Source organism: Molossus molossus, unplaced genomic scaffold (genome assembly GCF_014108415.1).
Source record: "Molossus molossus isolate mMolMol1 unplaced genomic scaffold, mMolMol1.p scaffold_m16_p_3, whole genome shotgun sequence".
NCBI classification, from domain to species: Eukaryota; Metazoa; Chordata; class Mammalia; order Chiroptera; family Molossidae; genus Molossus; species Molossus molossus.
Genome location: NW_023425366.1, coordinates 80,611,102 through 80,630,593, shown reverse-complemented (window position 1 = coordinate 80,630,593; position 19,492 = coordinate 80,611,102). Strand labels below are relative to the sequence as shown.

Sequence of the window (19,492 nt, the reverse complement as noted above, 5' to 3'; positions counted from 1 at the left end):
GTCTCTGAACCTGATAACAAGCCCCTGGTAACCACTATCCGGTCTCCGTTTCTATGAGGTTGGCTTTTTTTAGATTTTACATACAACTGATACCATGCTTGTTTTTCTCTGACTTATTTTATTTAGCATAATGCCCTCAAGGTCCATACATATACTTGGAAATAGATAAGAGAGTAGATCTTAAATGTTCTCACTGCAAAAGAGAAATGGTAGTTATGTGGCAAGATGGAGATGTTAGCTAAGCTATGGTGGCCATCACTTTGCATTATATAAATGTATCACCTAAACACAATATACACCTTAAACATACACAATATTATGTCAATTATAGCTCAATAAAGCTGGGGGAAAAACCCATCTTTTTAAAATTGGTTTTTCTTTATTGATTTGTTTTTAGAGAGAGAGGGAAGGGAGAGGGAGAGAGAGATAGAAATATTGATGAGAGAGAACATCGATTGGCTGCTACCTACTGGAGATTGGGCCCACAACTTGGGCATGTGCCCTGACTAGGAATCAAACTAGTGACCTCTTGGTGCATAGATTGACGCTCAACCACTGAGACACACTGGCCAGGCAGAAATAACATCTTATGTTACATCAACCATCCTTTGCTATTGGTAGGCTTAAGAAAAGTTTCTAGAATTATAAATTCTTCACTTTTGCCTGGAACATTCTAGCATTCTTTTTCTTTTTAAAGGTTTAACTGCTTATAACACTAAAAAGCTAATAGAAAATCCCAACAATTTATCAAGTATAAAGGACAGAGTAAATTCCAATACCTAAAAGTCAAGATAACTTTGGTTAATGGCCTTTCAGACCTTTCTCTATGCATAATTTCTCATAGAGAAAATTTATTATGTATAGATTTATGTATGATTTTACATGAATGGAATCATTCTGTGCACACTGTATTTTTCAATCTTCTACTTTTCTTGTGAAATTTATTTTTTTAACTATAAATATAATTTATAACCAGAAAAGCCTTCATGTATTCTGGTCTTGCTATGTCATAAGTATGTAAATTCTTCACAGTTAGAAGCAAAGTCCTGTTCCATCTATAGCAATGAATCTGAAAATCGTGAAGACACCAGTGTGGTACTTCAGAGGGTATTATGTTAACAGCACATGCACGTCTGAGCACATACCCGAGCCCTCGGTAGGATTTTCAGTTAATGACCTGCAGCATTGAAGTTATAATTTAATTATAGTTATTTTGGTTAAATCCTCTATACTGATTAACTTTGCTTTATTGCCTCTTATGTAACATTCCCTCTTGAATTTGCTTGTTGTTAGATCTATTATAGTTAAGGGGGGAAAAAATGAAGGATTAATGTGGTCCACAAGAAATGTTTGCCTAGAGGATCTGTTGCAGCGAGTAGCAGCAGAAGTCAGTTGGAATCACAGTCAGGAAAACCAGGCTGTCCCTCTGGTATTAGCATGCGTCAGGATGCTCTCCAGCCTGCTCACGGAGCCCTTCATTTTAGGATTTTGCTGAAGTGGGTGCTAAGAGAGTGCCTGTTATAATATTATGAAGGGCGGTGTGTTTGGCATATTCTGAGAATACTAATTCTGCTAGGAGATTCAAAGTACAATTATATTTTGAAATTATCAAGGAGCTTTGGGTGAAGGGCCTTTTATGTTTTATACAATGGTGTTGACAGTGTGACTGCTATTTCTAAGAGAATAAAGCTTGATCAAAGTTTGGTAGCTTTGTTGTGTCTAATGTGCACGGAACAATCTTCATAGATTTGAAAAGTATGGTTCATTACTGGGTTTTCCAGGGTACCATGGCTGAAAAGTAAGAAGGCATCAAGGAAGTATTTCTTAATTTAAAAAATTTACAGCTCCTTTTGTTAGCCATTAAAAATCTCTCTCAGCCTTGCCAGTGTGGCTCAGTGGTTGGAGCACCCGTCTGTGCACCAAAGGGTTGTGGGTTCAATTCCCAGTCAAGGGCATGTTCCTGGGTTGCAGGTTTGATCACCGACCCAAGTCAGGGCATGTGCAGGAGGCAGCCAGTCGATACTAGTCGATGTCTTTTTCTCTCTCATATCAATGTTTCTCTCTCTCTCTCTCCCTCTCTGCCATCTCTTCTGCTCTCTGGTGAGGATTAACAACAACAAATCAATGAAATATTCTCTGGTGAGGATTAACAACAACAAAAAAGATTTCTTTCTTACACACACACACACACACACACACACACACTCTTACACTCACACTCACAGAGTACACTTGCAATCATCCATGGAGATTCCTGGCAGATTCTTACCCTCATCAGGAAGGAATGCTATTTTCTGTATATTATCACCAATAAAGATTTGGGAAGATTTCTATACTTTGTGTTAAGACAATGACATGTATTTTTTACAATCTCTAAATACCAACTAGTGTATTTTCAAACTGCTGAGCTCGGGAGGTGAGGATGAGACCCCGGCTGGGTGGTGGGGAGCCCATTCTCTTCCTCCTCTGCTCCCACTCCTCCCCTGATGGAGAGCTGCAGGTGCGGGCATGTGCTCTCCCTCAGGGTATGCTTCTTTCATCTAGTGCTTGTATTCTTCTTTGTTCGTTTGTTAATTCTCATCCGAGGATATTTTTTCCATTGATTTGTAGAGAGAGTGGAAGGGGGAGGGAAGAGGAGGAGAGAGAGAGAGAGAGAGAGAGAGAGAGAGAAAGAAACATCAATGTGAGAGAGATACATTGATTGCTTGCCTCCTACTTGCCAGGGATCAAACTTGCAACCCAGGTACATACCTTTGGCTGGGAATTGAACCTGAGACCCTTCGGTGAGTGGGCCAACGCTCTCACCATTGGCCAGGTGGTTGTATTCTTAATAATCTCTTTGGGTGTTTCTGAAACAGAGAATTTTTAATATGTGCTAGGCTATTGGGATTGGCTATAATAAGCAAAAATCGATTTTGTCAATGGCATCAACTTGATACAAGTATCGCCGTAGAGTGTATAATCTTGTTGTCAAGAAGGCAAGGGTCTTCTTGAAACACAAAGCCTTAACATTCACACTAGCACAAAGGATTACTTACTTTCCCATTGAACACAGTGCAGATGGTTTTCATTCCCCGTAAGTGTAGGAGTGATCAGTCGAGTAAGGATCTTCTTTTCTCTTTGTGCTGGGTGTAGGGGTCAGGCTCCTTCTGAAGCAGAGCTGAATTACTTGAGGACTGCAAAATCCCTGGAGATGTATGGCGTTGACCTCCATCCCGTCTATGTGAGTAACATTTAATTTGCACAAAAGATTTTAATCTGATGACATTTTTCTTAAAGTGCCACTGAAGCTCCCAAAGAAAAGCCACCGTCCTGTTTAGTGAGCAGATGATGCTTTTTCATCTGTATTTTTTTAACCCAATGAATGTCTTGTGTGGATTAAACTCTAATGAGTTTTGCATAAAAGTCTGTGATTATATTTCCATGTGTGGAAAACAATTAGAACTGGGTCTGAAAACAATCTGGATAACAGCTCCAAAGGGCTTTGCTAAACGTCAAAATGATTTAAAATTGGTCTTTAATTGATTGTATTAGGCAGAAAACAGGAGGGTTTTCCAAAAATAGATTTTATTGCTGAAAAACATTTATAAAATCACTTTCCAGGTAAAGTGGGCTTTAGGCAACAGTATAGGTGCAAGTATTTATCTTGTGGTTCTTTGTTGCATCTGCAAGTTTTGTAAATATTATGGTGCCTGCCTGTTGTTGCTCTTGCCACTGCATCGTTAGAAATATTTTTGCAGATTTTCCTGAGTAACTGACAAAAACTTGCTGAGTATAGTCATTGAGCAGTTATACTGAATCTGTGTTGACTATTCTGGATCTGGTCTTAACCTTTGAGCCACTTCTCTAAGGTTACCAATTGATTATTCTATGCCAGTGAGATTGAAATGTGGTTGCCTTTTATTTTATTTTATTTTTTTTGCTAATCCTCACCTGAGGATTTTTTTAATTTATTTTTTTAGATAGAGTGGAAGGGATAGAGGGAGGGAGGAAGTGGGGTGGGGACACATTGATTGGTTGCCTCCCTCACAACCCCAGCTGGGACCAGGGATGAACCTGCAACCCAGGTGCGTGCCCTTGAGCAGGAATCAAACCTGTAACCCTTTGGTCCAAGGGCTGATGCTCTAACCGCTGAGCCAAACCAACCAGGGCTGCCTTTCTTTTTAGGAGTTAGCACTAGTCAAATTTGATTATTTGAGTAAATGAGCCAGGTACCTTTGCATGGAATGATTTGCTAAAGATCGTATATAGACAGAGTGTTTGTCAATTGGGTTAGGGAACTCAATTTTTAAGAAACCCTGATAAAACTTACTGTAAGGTAATAATTTATTTATACATTCATTCTGTAATATGTCTTTTGCTCATCAGAATTTGTAAAGAGTTACATGCATCCCTGGGTGTACCATTAATATGGCAATAAAGGTTACGTATTTGGGGGAAGTAGTAGTTCTCTGACATATTAAATTTCAGTCTCATTAGATCATTTAATGCTCCATACTACTGTCCTTTAAGTACGCTTCTAAAATTTTGTGGGATAATTATCTTTTCTCCTTCTAGCCACATTAATCTTGTTAGGTTTTCAATTTTTTAAAATGTATTTTATAGGAAATGTACAAAGAGAGACTCTTTTGCAAATATTTGTGTATTGTGTAATGTTTATCCCAAGTGACAAATGATTTTTATGGGCAGTGGGAATTTATGGTAAATGAACTGGATTAAATAGACTCTTCCATACATTATTTTAAGATTAAATTTTTAGAACTGAAAGTGACCAACAGTTGGTATTCTTTCAAAACTTATTAGTTGACTAATGTTCCTTGGGACTATGACTTTGCAATCTGTGATTTGACCTTAGAGTAGAAATAAGATTAACATAAGCAGACAGTTCTGTGTATGTCCTTGGTAACCACTCTGCAACTTTTTCATTTCAAAATTCCATTTTCTTAATTGAGATTTATCATTCCGTGGAAATGAAAGATCTCCAGTCTTTACCAGAAGAGTTTGTATTTTTAAATTTCGAGCAATCTGAATGTCACAAATGGAAGTGGGAAGGAGCAGGATGGTGACCTCAGAAAATCCAGCTGTATGCCTGCAGGTGGCTGCCTGGACTTCTGGAGAGGGTGGTGATAAACAAGGTCTCATGATTGTTCACATCAGAAAGTGAGATCAGTGAGCCCTGGGAAGGGACCCTTGATAGAAGCCAGTGGTTCTTAGTCCCTGGCTGCACACAGGAGCATTGCCTGGAGCACCTATGTGTTTTTGCTACCTGGGCCCCTTCACTGCAGGTTCTGATTTAACTGGTTTTGGTAATACCCAGGCATCAGCATTTTAAACTGCATGGGTGATTCCAATGAATGTGCAGCCAGGGTTGAACACCATTGTAGAGGCAACACGGGGTGAGTCAGTCAGTGGCCTGATTAGTAATCCAGGTTCTTTGAACTGAGGTTACAAGTATGAATGCACTAGAAAAACGTTCTTAAAAACTTCCATCTTGAGAAAAATGAGCAGCAAGTAAGCTACCATGGTAGCTTAGCTAGCTTTCTAAGTGGATGTCTTTCAAAAACTAGATCCAGGATTAATCTGACAAATCATGTTTGAATGGGCAGTTACAGTTTGACAGAGCACATTTACATGGTTATAGTTACAGTTTATAGTTACAGGCATATGTTTGTATCCGCAGGGAGAAAACAAATCTGAGTATTTCTTAGGATTAACTCCAGTTGGTGTTGTTGTCTACAAGAATAAAAAGCAAGTGGGGAAGTACTTCTGGTAAGTATAAACTGCGGGAAGAATTGGTATTAAAGGTATACCCTGTGTGTGGGTTTATGGGACTTGTGTGTCAATGAATTGGCTGGGAAAAGAAGGCAGGTGCATGCATTTCCAGTGGTAGAGAAATATGAGTGAAATTGTCTGTAAGGTTTCTCCAATGCATATATTTTCTCTGTACACATCAGGTCCTGTGATTCTGGACTCTTGTCCGTGGAAGCTGTGTGTAGTAGGATTCTCTACCCATTCTAGTGTATGCTGGACGGCTGTGGTCCCAGGGCTACTCGGACTTCTGACTCTACCTGGGGAAGGATGTGAGGGGGATTAAGGATTCTCTGGCACTGCACGTGTCTGAGAAAGCCACACTGGCGGGGCCTGGGGTTTCCAAGCTTGTTTGCATTTACTGGAGAAGCACAGAATGAGAATGGAGTTTTGTTTAGGAAGGTATCTAGAGCAGAGGACACACAGGGAACTACAATTATTGCAGTAGCATATAAGGGAGCCCGGATGAACTGGTCTTTTCCCACTGAATTTCTGAAAGGTTAACTCTGAGAAACAGCACCACCACCATCACCTTTTTTTTTTTCTTTTTCTTCCAGGCCTCGGATTACAAAGGTTCACTTCAAGGAGACACAGTTTGAACTCAGAGTACTGGGAAAAGATGTAAGTTTTTGTTTGGCACTTAGTTGAACTGAAGAGGGATTCTTGTCTCCTCAGTGATAATCGCAAGCACATTGTGAAGTACGGCTGCTGTGTTTTCTTCAGCGGCAGCCACGTGGAACATGGTTAATGGACTTACGTGCCCAGCTTATTGAGGAGGGGCAAGGGAAGTGAGTAGAAATGAATGAGTTGGTAACAGAGAAATGTCACGTCAGTTTTAGCAAAGGGAAATAAACTTTTCTAGGGCAGAGAAGAGAATAACAGGCGATTGTCGTTTAATTAGTGTAATTTGCTCTTCAGTACTGTCTGTGAATGCAGGATTCATATAATCAGAAGGGTGCAGTCTGCATTCAGGCTAAAAAGTGTCCTAATTTTGTCCCAAAGTAAATTGAGCAACCTGTAGGGAGTCATACTTCTGCTATTTCCCTTGTTGGGTGTGGCAGACACACCAGATGGGGAATTCTGGACGATTTCTCAAGGCGGAATGTAAGATGAGGGTGTACACGTGCTGACCTTCACTCTGCAGCTGGGCACTGTCCTGAGGGTGGTTTGGGTAATGGGCACGTATCGGTCAAAGCCCAGAGGTGCTTTCATGCACTGGCAGGTAGCTTTCAGGGAACTGGGCAAGGATGTAAACACTTCCTTTTAATATACCTGTGAAAGTAATGCTCTCTGAAGTTGCAGTACTGTAATGGGATAAATGAGTGAAAATATGATATAGTAGAATCCAATACGATGTAGCCAAATCCACCCTTCTCTCTTTGATACTAACTTCGTGCAGAACAAAATCCTGAGTGAATGGCATTGAATTGATGAGATATTTGTTGTAAAAAAGAGGCTAATAAAATCTGTGCTCATGCAATTGTACATTGAGACAGGAAAACTACTGGAATGTGGTACCTCACAGGTAGCAGGTACCCACTAAATATATGTTGAATGATCAATGAGCTGATCTACTGAGATGTTATACCACCAGATTAAAACACCTGCTACTACTGTTTGTTCCTCTTCTAGAAGAAATACCGTGATCCTCTGAACTGTGTGACATGCTGCCAATCATTGATGAAATAAAAATTGGATTTTGAAATGAGTTTTAACTTGTAAGAAGGAAGAAATTCCAGATTTTTAAAGAAATAATAGTCCTAAACCTCAGAGTAGTTCTTAGCATTCTAGTTGGAAGGAAATCCAGTTTTCTTCAGCTCCTGATTAGGTGTATCAATCTCAAATGTGCTAATATAAGATGGAATTAAAATCATCCAATAAGTAGAATAACTAATTAGATGGTAGGGTTATCCACTTTCCTCCCTATTTTGCCACTGATTTCACATGACTTAATGCCAGGCATATGGTTAGTTCAATACATTGTAAATGATGTTTCAAGTTTTTAATAGGAACATGATGATAAAATGATAACACCTTTCATGGAAGCATTACTGTTATTTAAATCATTTTCCCCTTTATATCTAAGTTCTTTCTGTGTGGGAGGTCCATTGGTGAACTAATATGTTATTATTACAGTGCCTTAAAATGTCTCCTACTGCCTTGGGATAAATATCTGTAAAATCACAGCTCATGTGAACTTTCAGCTTCTTAGATTTCTTCATAATTAGCTGAGAACCACAACAACAAAATTGATGTCATCATGTTGTTTTTCTACTGGCAGTCTCCATGGTATGACCTGGTTTCTTACACACTCAGCTCTGGCTGTCCTTTCTGCTGCTTGGAGAAGAAATGGGTGTCTGGGTGTGGCCGAGGTGCTGCCGTTAAGCCTGGTGTGGTGATCTTTCCTACGGTAGTAGAGCAGGTCCCGTAACTCAGGCTTGAATCAAAGGAAATTTTAAACAATGAAATAGCACATTCATGTAATGCAAGCAATCCATTTCCTGAGCATTGTTGCTCTGCAAGGCCATCTTTCTCTACCAGGGTGCCTCTCTCTGTGAGGCAGTGATTTATATAATGGTAGAATTAAGTTGATTATTATGAGGGCCTCTCTGTAATTATGGATTAAATAGGAAAGCCCCCTGAAACCCATCACCTGGAACAGTAATCACAGTCAGCTTGAAAAATGGTTGAAATGCTTATTCCGCTGGTTTTCTGGTTGGCTGGTTCGGTCAGAGAGACTTAACTCAGTATGTTCAGTTCTGTTAGGGCCAAATTCAGAGATTCAGTTCCCCAAAGAACAGCAGTGTCCTCCAGATAAAATATAACACATTGACATATCTAGAAAATACTAATAATATATTAACGTGTACTAGTCACATATTCATATATTTCTTTGCATCCACAAATAACAACCTCATCTGTTTCAGATATAACCTTAATGTGTTCAGTGATTCATTTTCTTTCTTTTTTTTTTTTTTTATCCTCACCCGAGGACATTCTTCCATTTTTTGTTCAGGTAGAGTGGGAGGGGGAGAGAGGAACAGAGAGAGAGAGAGAGAGAGAAACATCGATGTGAAAGAGACACATCGAGTGGCTGCCACCCGCACAACCAACCAGGGCCAGGGACAAACTGCAACCGAGGTATGCGCCCTTAGCAGGAACCGAACCCGGGTCTCTCTAGACCGCAGGCCGACGCTCTAACCGCTGAGCCAAACCGGCCAGGGCTTCAGTGATTCATTTTCAAGAGAGCAATGACTAGTTGTCTTCAATGAAATACTGAATTTGTAAAAATTGATTCCTGAGACAGATTCAGAAGCTATTAGAAATACTTTTATGTATTATTTAAGCTTCAAAATAGGTACTGTGGTTTAAGTAGTATCTCACCAAAAATCAAAACTTTAGTAAAAAGATCTTATATGTTGATTATAGAAAATCTGGGAATTTTCTATAAAAAATAAATTTAAAGAGAAAATTAAAATTGCCTGTTGAGTTAAATACAGAGGTAGTGATTATTATTTCAGTGCAATCTCTTTCAGGATTTGCCCCATTAGGGGGTGAACATATAATATATGTATCAGTACATGTATGTACATTATCACCTTTAATATCATATCATAAGCATTTCTGCTTTTATTATTTTTATTCATTATGTACCTGTGCAGTGTTTGATAATGTTTTACTTTTTTTCTTAATATTGTGGATCAAGTTGTTTTTCTTGTATTATGTCTTATAATTATTTTTTGCTGGTAGAATTGAAAACTATAGAATTTTATGTTTATTTCAAACTGGCAATTTTGCTGAATTCTTATATTCTAGGCAACAGTTCTTCATTTGATTCTCATAAATGTGTATAGATGGTATATATTACATGCAAATAAAAATAATTTATTCCCTCACTTCTGTTATTTATATTTTAAGTGTTAGTCAAAACTTAAAAACTGTTTATTAGTCAAAACTTTCTAGAAAAGTGTTAAATGATCTAGCAATACAAGACATCATTGATTGGTTTCTGATTTTAATTAAAATACCACTATTGTTTGACTACTTATGTATTGGCTTTCGGTTTTAAGAATATATGTTTATTGCCAGAGGTTTAAATTTTTAAAAGTCTGTTATCAAATGGTTGATTTTCACCAAATGCCTCAAGATCAAAGATTGTTGCTTGTTCACTCACTGAACAACTAATGCTTGTTTCAAAAACCCAGGAGAGAAGGTGGTGGCTCAGGCCAGGGTAGCGACCTCCCCAATGCTGAGGAGGTGGTACCGGTCTGAAGGAAGAGGAGAAGATGAAGTAGTTATTTTGGAGAGAACACGGACAAGGGACATGTGGTTCGATTATGTCATATTATGGCTTGGTAGTATGGAGGGTCTTGAATTTAAAGTGAGACAATCACTGTGCTTTTCTCCAGCCACATTCGGGAGCACTGGTGAAAGCCGGTAGCAGGTGGAGGGTTGGTTTTGTCATGAGAGTGGTACAAAGAGAGAGGAGGGCAAGGAATCCCAGTGAGTCAACCACAGTGATTTACCATGGAACTGAAACTGGATAAGGAGGTGAGCGAGGACAGTGCACCCATGGTCAGATCTACAGGTGGAGATCTTGGTGACATTGAAAGATTGTTGGGGGTGGAGTACTGGGGGGAGGGAGCTGCAGAGGGACGGTGGTGGTCAGAAAGGAAGGTTCTAGGCCTTGAGATTATGGAAGGACTTCAGTTATTGTAAACGGAGAGTCCTAGGGCAGTGGTTCTCAACTGAAGGCGGTTACCTCTCACCCCCAGGATATTTGGTAATATCTGGAGACATCTGTGGTTGTCGCAGTGCTGGGTGGAGGGTAGAGATGCTACTGGCATCTAGAGGGTAGAGGTTGGCTATACTGTTAAACATGTTACAAGATGTTGTAAATTGGCATAGGACGGTGTCCCACCAATATCAATGGTGTTGATGCTGAGAAATCCCACTCTGGGTTCTGAGCATGGGAGAGGGTACTGGGATCGGGAAGAGGACAACACTGGAGAAGAGAAGTTCAGGGAACTGAGATGTCTGGGTGTTGGCGTGATCCTTTCTGTTATATATTGAACTTTCCAGTAGTTAACACAAGAGTAACTTTGGAGAGAGTGACAGTGACTGCGGTGGCATCCACGTGTGAGGGAGATGACTTCAAGGGTGACAGCCGCCATAGAGGGTGCAGGTGTTGTGATCTGATGAGATTCAAAGCTGGGAGTTTAGGGAGAAGAGAGAGAATGGTCCTAAAGTGGCATTGGGGAGCAAGGAGGATCCCCCCGCTTCAGGCCCAGTGATAAGAGAACAGGGGGGACAAAAAGGCCCTGTCACCACTTGAGAGAACTGCAGGCAAGACAGCAGAGAGCCAGGCCTCTGCCTGCACAAGAGGGTGAAGCAGTGTCCGAGAACGGACGGAGGAGCTCAGGGATTTTGCGGATGGTGGGCTGTGAATTCCAGAGGGCATGAGGGAGAGTTTCAGGAGTTGGTAGCAGTGGGACAAGGGACAGACTAGGGGATGTGCTGAGCATTACTTGGGGGTGACTGACATAAAGAGAGTTGGGGAGCATAATGAGATTGGGTCCAGTGGATTCAAGGCAGGTGAAGGTGGAGAGGCTGTGACTCTCAGAAGGGAGCGAGGGTTGGTTTTCCACGTCTGCCCATTCATCCTGGTGATGGGGGCGGAAGGCCTATGGAAAGTGAGATGGTCCCAGTGTACCATTCAGTCTTACCATTTTTGGGAGATGACCTCTCTTACCTGTATGCATGTGCTTGATCTTGACATGGGCTGAGGGTCTTCAGAGTTGGTGGGGTAACTGGGTGATACATCAAGCCCTGGATTTTACCCACCTTGATCAGATTTACATTTCAGGAAGAAATGTTCTGTTCTGCAGGGAGAACCATAGAGGTGAGAACAGAGGCAGACAGGTGGGAGACTGCAGACTGATCCAGGGGAGATGATGAGAGGGTAGTCACACAAGGATGGAGAGAAGTGGGCAGATTTGGGAGAAATTTTGGAGGAAACATTAATTAGTAGTAGATTGAATGTTTTTGTGAAAAATATAGAGGTGTTTTGGATCATCCCCCAATTTTCTGGTTTCATCAACAGGGAGAGAGTGCAGTCCCTAGCAGTTGGCCCAGAATTTGGCATGTACTAAGCACATTTGTTGAATAAATGGAAAAGAAAAAATGCTGCTCTGATTACTTCTATGCATAATGCATCATGAAACTAACCTCAGCTGAACTTTCCCAGTATGACAGGATGTAGAACCAACAGGCTCCCGGCGACTCTGGCCTTGAGTAGTTGGACCCATTGGGCTGAACTCGCGGGCCTGCTGGGGGAAGCTACACAGGAAGTGAGGATGGCCAGGGGTTGTCACTGTTCGTCAACGGGTCCGAGGGCTCACTTGTGTCAGCTAGGCTCCTTTCACATTTTAAGTGGAACTATAGATTTTTAAAAAGTCTTTTTATTTGAAAATAATTCCAAATTTACAAAAAGTTGCAAAAATTGAAATATTACCAAACACGGTCACCTGTTGTTACTCACATTCACTTATTGTTAACATTTTACTTCATATTCTTTTTCATTTGTTTTCTGCATACACACACACACACACACACACACACACACACAAGATTTTTCTGAATGATTTAAAAGTACATTGCACATGTCATGTCCCTAAATACTTCAGTATGTTATTTCCTAGGAATAGGGATGGTCTCTGTTGTAACGATAGTACAGTTATCAACTTAATAAGTTTATGTTGATATAATGCTTCTGTCATCTACTTTCTCTTTCCAATGACCTAATGATGTCCTTAATAGCATTTTTCCCCTTCCAGGATAGAATCTAATTAGCTTCCTTTAATCTGGAACATGTTTTCCCCCACTTCTTTATTTATTTTTAAATTAAAATTTTTTTCAATTATAGCTTACACTCAGTATTATTTTGTATTAGTTATAGGTGTACAGCATAGTAGTTCACCTAGAACATTGTTACAGCATTTTTGTTTTTTGTGACATTGACATTTTTGAAGAACATGGTTCTATACCACTTCTTTAAAACAAAGGTTTCTCATTCCATATTGTCTGCTATTTCCTTGTGATCAGACTGAGGTTGTGTGTTCTCAGCTGGAAAGCTGCTCGGGTGAGGTCGTGTCCTTCTCGGGGTGTCACAGCTGGAGGTACATGGTGACCATCTGTCTTCCGTTGGTTAAATTTGACCACCCAGTTGTGGTGTTGCCTGGTTTTCAACTGTATAATTACTGTGTTTTCCCCCTCCTTCGCAACTACTAAGTAATCTGTGGGGAGATGCTTTGCTTCAGTGCAAACACCCAGCTCCTCTTGAAGCTCCCCTGTAGCTCCAGCATTCGTTGAGGCTTCTTGCCTGATCCCATTGTTGATGGTGGTGCTTGCAAAGTGCTGATTTTCTCCCTCTCCCACTCCCTCCGTATTTGTCAGTCAGCCCTTACCTTCCACTGGAAGCAAGGGTCACACTGTCTCTCTTTTACTTACTTATCAATTAGTTATTGGCATGGGCTTATTAATTTCTGTTTGTTCTTTTGCCCAGTGATTTACAGTACACCACTGTACCTAACTATTGGGCCAGTGCAAGGTCTTTTAATTGGCTTTTGTGCTCTTTTGACTTGCCCCTGTTGTTTTTTTGTCACGTTCTTTCACTTTGGTATGATATGGTGTTTCAGGTGCACCTTGTACCCATCCCACATCCACCCTGTTATCAGCCATTTCTCCAAAGAGTCCTGGTTCCTTTCAGTGGGAAAGGTCAAGATCTGGGTGCTAGCTGTGGTCTTTGCTACTGGGGTGACTTTGTTTCTTGGTCCTTTCAGTGGACAATGGTTGGGAATATATGCATGCCTATATACATACATACAAATATAAGTACATGCATACTTATGTACACATATAAACATGCTTGTACATTTTAGGAATCATCCCCACAGGGTTCTTTCTTGTCTTCCCTCGTTTCATATTTGTATGTCTTTTCTTTGGCCAAGAGGACCTTGGCTCCCAACAGCAGTGGCACATTTACTCATTTACTCACATCTAAAACACATCAAAAACAGTTTCAGAGTTGTTTTTGGCAACCACTAAAATGGACAGTTGTTCACAGTGCTTTCGCTCACAAATAGCACCTTGCCAGAGCTGAGGGCGTACAGTCAAATCCCGTGTTCAACTCGACTTGGCTCGGCCCTTCCTTCCACCTCTTTGTTGCTGTGGCTATGGCATCCATGTGCATCTAGTTAGGTTTACTCGTTTTAATTTGCTTTCAGTTATGGATCCTCTCCTTGTTTCCTTATTTATTTGATTTTATTTTCTGAAGATGTAGAAGATTAATATGCTTTTAGAAATAAAATAAACAAAAGGCACATTCAGAAAAGTATTACTAACACCCATAGTCCTTCAGTCCTGTCCCCTCATACTTTCTTCTGTGTGACCAACTTCAGTATCTTATGGTTTACCCTCCAGGTGCTTCTGTCTGTAAAGATAAGCATATTTTTCAATGTTTCCTTCTTGCGTAAAAGATAGCATATTATATAGATTCTTTTGCACGTTTTTTTCCTTCTAGAAATCTCTCTATATCAGTTTACTGAGAGCTTTCTTGTTCGTTGGCACAGCTGCATAGTACTCAGTCAAGTGTATATTCTGTAGTTTACTCGAACAATCTCTTATTCTGTGCCGTTTAGATAGTTTTCACTTATACATTTTTCTTTAGTCAATAACTTTATGCATATGTTGTAGGAGGGGTGTCTTCGGGGTAAATTCCCAGTAGTGGGAAATCTTGGTCACAGAGCAATATCATTATGTAGTTCGTTAGTTATTGCCATATTCTTCCTCCCCACCCTACACCCAAAGTTTTTGTGGCATTTTGCATTTCTACCTACAGGGTATGAGTGTACCTGGGTCTATAGATGTACTATTTTCCCCCAAATATTGCTAGTGATATTTGGATCTGATGCTACAAGACAGCTTGGTTTGGAGTTTCTCAGGTTCAGTGATGACTAGTAGATTTGTGGTCAAATAACATGGTTTAAATCCAGGTCTGTCACTCATCTAACCTTGTGTAATTCACTCAACAACATTTAACTTACACTTTCTTATCTATACATTGAGGGTGATGATACCTGTCGTGTGGTGGTATTACAAGGTTGACAGCACCTAGTCCAAAGTTGGACATGTTGTAGACACCTGGTACATGTCTCTGATCTGGAACTGTGTTGGCCTCATGCTGCTTAGAGCTACTGAAGCTTTGCACAGAAAGGGCTCAGGAAGTACCTACCTTGTTCTCCACCAGCCTTGGCTGGTGAATAGCTTGTGCCAAGGCAGGAAGTGCAGCCCAGGTTTTTCAGGTCCACGGGTTTACCTTTGTTTTGCTTACTAGTATGTTTGTTGATATTCTTCATAATTAAAACACATAGGTCATTTTTTTGGAAGGAATTTTATAAAAATATTTAAGAGTATCAGATCTTAATAGATATGCCTTCATTTTAACAAGCTTAAATAACATTTGTTATTAAGTTCTTTAAGAGTGGGTATAATGATTAATGATCATTAAAAATTAAATCTGCAAGAGAGAAATGTTGACATTTTAGTAAATGCTACAGTTTCTCTAAAGAGCAGATGAGGAAAAGATAAAGTCAAAACAACAATAACAAAAGCAAACCATCTGGAATTCTGAGTTGGTGTCTAAATTTTTTCAAACAGAAAGCAGAATAAGGTCAAGATCATAGTGTTCAAAGTTTACTGAAACATGATATAAATATTTTCTAATGGTTTGGCTCATTCTCTTTTTCTGAATTTTGGAGAAAAATAAAAAAAAGAAGCAATACAATTTAACACATCTTTTTCAACTCTGTAATTTATGTTCCTGTGAACCTAGAAAGAGTTATACACAGTCATTCATCAAGCAATCAATTTACTCATCTGTAAAAGAGGTAAAAAGGTTTCTCACATTTACCGTATATTTTGGAGTATAACCCACACAGCTGACAATAGAATACTGGAATAGTTTTGCTATTTTGTTCTTCTTTTGTCAACTATAACTAATATGCAGGAATAGAAATTAATTTTATTCTCTGAGAGCTCTGCTGAAATGCACAATTATTTTTAATTCACACCATGTTACATGCATTTCAAAAAGAATAAAAAAAACTGGTGTGTGCGTGTTCATGTGTGCATGTTAGTGTGTTTGTGTGGTAGAGTATTTTTTAAACCAGACTACTGAAAAAGCACTTCCATGAAAAAAAGTTCTTCATTCATATAAATCAGGGAAATGCCAACTACCTTACCAGCTCTTGGAGATTCAGAGTACACATTAGAATGTTAAAAGATCTGAGTACTTCAGCCATAAGAAGGGATGAAATACTGTTGTTTGTGACAACATGGATGGATCTTGAGACTATCCTGCTAAGTGGAATAAGTCAGATGGAAAAGATAAGAACTATATGATTTCATTCATATGTGAGATAGAAAGCAGAAAGCAACAAGTGAACAAGCAAAACAAACTCACAGACACAGAAGCAGAATGGTGATTACCAGAGGGGAAGGGAGTGGAGGGAAGAGAAAGAGGGTAAAGGGGGTTGAATTTATGGTGACAGAGGGAGACTAGACTTTGGGTGGTGAGCACACAATGTGGTATACAGATGGATGCTGTATTATAGAATCGTACACTTGAAGCATCATGTTACTAACCAGGGTCACCCCATTAATTAAAAAAAAAAATCTGAGTATTTAACTCATTGTTTCCCAAACTTACTTGACCATAGAACTCTTTTTTGTTGTTATTGTTGCTAATATCACAAGACATTAATATTATGAGAAGCACTTTTTAGGGAGCAAGCACTATGTAAAGAAAAAAGCTTGAGTAAGATAATATTTTACTCAGTGTTTTAAAATTCCCTTCTAACATCTCATTCCAAGTAGTAACAAGGTTTGTAATTTTTGTTTGTTGCAGGGCTCACCCGGAATTCTTGCTGTGGGATGGGGTTCCTCAGAGAGAGAGCGGGGGGCGGGGTGGGCATAGGGGAGAGGTCGTTAAAACAAGCGCTGTGCTCTCTCACACAGTCCGTTTTTGTAATGCAGTTATTGACTCTCACCATGTTTAAAGATGAAATTTCTCAAAACACTTAAAATTTTGTGGTAATGCTCTGGTCCCTACTTTTAGTTAAAGAATAGAACAAATAGAACAAATTCCACTTCTTGTCTCCCTTTGCATTTGCCATCAGCTCTCGGGTGATTTTGTTTTTCTCTCCCAGTCCCTAAAATAAGTTAACAGTTGCCCAGTACCTATGACTCTTGTGGAGACCGAATGTTTAGAAAAGAATCCCATGATGCTTTAGTCCAGTGGTCCTCACTCTTCTCCTTAGCCTCGCCTCTGCCTCCAGGGATTGTTGACACAGCCTCTCTTCAGCGGGCCTTGCCAGCGTTTATGTAACAATCGCACCTTACTGTTGTTAGCAGCACTCGTGTATTTTACTCTTAAATACCTGGCCTGTGCACTGTACCCGAGGTTACTTCTAGTGACCTTGGAGTTGGGCGAATGTATAATAATTTGAGCATTATTGAGGATTGAGAAGTTGTTCATCCCCATAATTCTGGGGAGCTTGGGAAAGGTAGACTGTCCAGTTGCGGCTGCTTCCCAGGACAGGGACAGAAGAGCTGGCTGGTGTGGGCTGTGTGTGGCCTGGAGGGTCAGGCGTGGGAGGGGCCATGGAGCTTGACTGGGCCCAGGAAAAGCAAGTCGCTGCGCAGTGACCCTGTCAGCAATCTCAGCACACCTAGCAGAAGCCTGGCTGAAGTAGATTTATTTCTCCAACATTGCAAAGAGAAACATAGCCAGCAAAGAGGAGAGAAGAGACTGAGAAGACCAGAGGGAAGGAATGGGGTTGGGAATTCATCCATATGATACAGGTCCTGAATTCTTCACACATGACAAAATTGGGGGTTTGAGCCAAGTTTACCTAGAGGTCCACAGCGCAGTGAAGCCCCCACATGATATCTGAGTTATGGGTGATGTAAGCTTGACTGATTCGCAAAATAAAGAGAAATAGATCCAGACCAGAGCTTTGCTTCTGGTATGAAATGACAAAATCTATGAAGGTGTTTGAGTCATTTTGACAAAAGCAAGCATCGCATGCTTGGAACAGGTATTTTAGCAATAGGTTGGAATGAACTTAACCTTTGTATGAATGAATGGAAAGACTAATTGTCTCTGTTTGGAAAAGGTCGAGCAGGTAGGGGGCGGCTAGGGAGAGAGAGACATTCGCAAGTGCTGCACCCGGTACCTCCCTGCGGGCAGGTGCTGTACGTGGCAAAAACACACACAATTTATTCAGACTCCCTGGCTCCCTTTTCTGCTGTAACCCTCCTTTTCATATTTGGATTATTCCGCTAACAATGGGACAGAAAACAGGCAGCTGCTATGGAAGGTCTGTGTAAACAGAGGATGAGTTTGTACCTGTTACTTGAACATCTCAGAAGTAATTAGGGGGCCCGGGGGAGGCTGTTTTGTTCCTTTAACATCTTTGTACTCTAGGAAACTTGAGAAAACCCAATTCTGGCTGGATCTTACTTATCTTTTATCCTTTCATTCAGTGATGGTAGTTTTAAAAATATATTAAACATTATATATCCTGTGACCAGGTCTCTATTTGAAAAGCAAAAGAATACAAATGTTTATGTGAAAAATAAAGTGAAAATTGGCCCACAAAACACCTGTTTTGTTTTTAAGATGGAGCGTTCTTTGGTTTCTCCTCCACTTTTGGAAACCTGCATTCGATGTAATTAAGTAACATTTTGGAAATTTGATTTGGGTACGTAAATGCCGCCTTAGCTGTGGGTGCTCTTGCTAAGACGCCCAAGTGCCTGGGCCATAGAGCAGGCATCCCAGCCAGGGCTTCTGGTCACTGGTAGGGCCCAGGATGTCCTGCCGCACTTGGTGCTTCAGTTGTTGAAAGATGGGGGGTGCAGTTACTGAGGACGGGGGTAGTGGGCAGGGGGGACAGCCTGCTCTCTGCCCGCTTTATCTGAATCATTTATCCTGATAACAATGCAACCACAAGCAAAATTATTTTAAAATACATGACCTGTACATGTATTTTTGCATAATCCAGTGACCTTAAAAACACCCACCTGTTATATAAGAAACTCTTAATTAGTTACCTCTGGGAAGGGGACTCGGGGACAGTGGTGAGAGGGAGATTTTATCATCATTGTGTATCTACTTTGGGAACTTTTGACATTTGTACCATGAATATTTATGTACTATATATTAAAAAAAGAAAAGGAACAGGAAAAAATCCCTCTAAGCACTGCTGTCTCCTTGCAGGATGCTCAGGTTCCCACCCTGCCCCCAAGGACCTTCTGTGATTTCCTCTGCACACCCTTTCCCATCCCTCCCCCAGTTTCTTTCACTTTCGAAGAAAAACGATTTCTGAATTCATTGACTTTTCTGCCTCCTGTCTAATTTTGTACTCCTACCCCTTTCACGAATGTCACCGAAGATTTCTTACCGTGAAATGCAGTAACCTCTTCTGAAACCCCGTTTGACCTTTCTGGGTCACTGGAGACTTGCACTCTCCTCCCAGCCCCCCTGACCATTGCCTCCTGGTCCATTTTGACCTCTCTCGTCTCTGCTGTGATTCCACATTTATTCACTCTGCTGTTGTTCTGA

General features: G+C 40.4%; 1 protein-coding gene across 1 annotated transcript in view; it reads left to right on the top strand.

The window, feature by feature from the left end:
- EPB41L4A (erythrocyte membrane protein band 4.1 like 4A) overlaps positions 1-19,492 on the top strand; it is a 245,863-nt gene that overhangs the window by 156,735 nt on the left and 69,636 nt on the right. Inside the window, exons 8-10 of the mRNA XM_036279396.1 lie at positions 3,136-3,223; positions 5,681-5,769; positions 6,366-6,429. Coding sequence (XP_036135289.1) covers positions 3,136-3,223; positions 5,681-5,769; positions 6,366-6,429 — 241 coding nt within the window. The remainder of the gene's footprint in view (positions 1-3,135; positions 3,224-5,680; positions 5,770-6,365; positions 6,430-19,492) is intronic.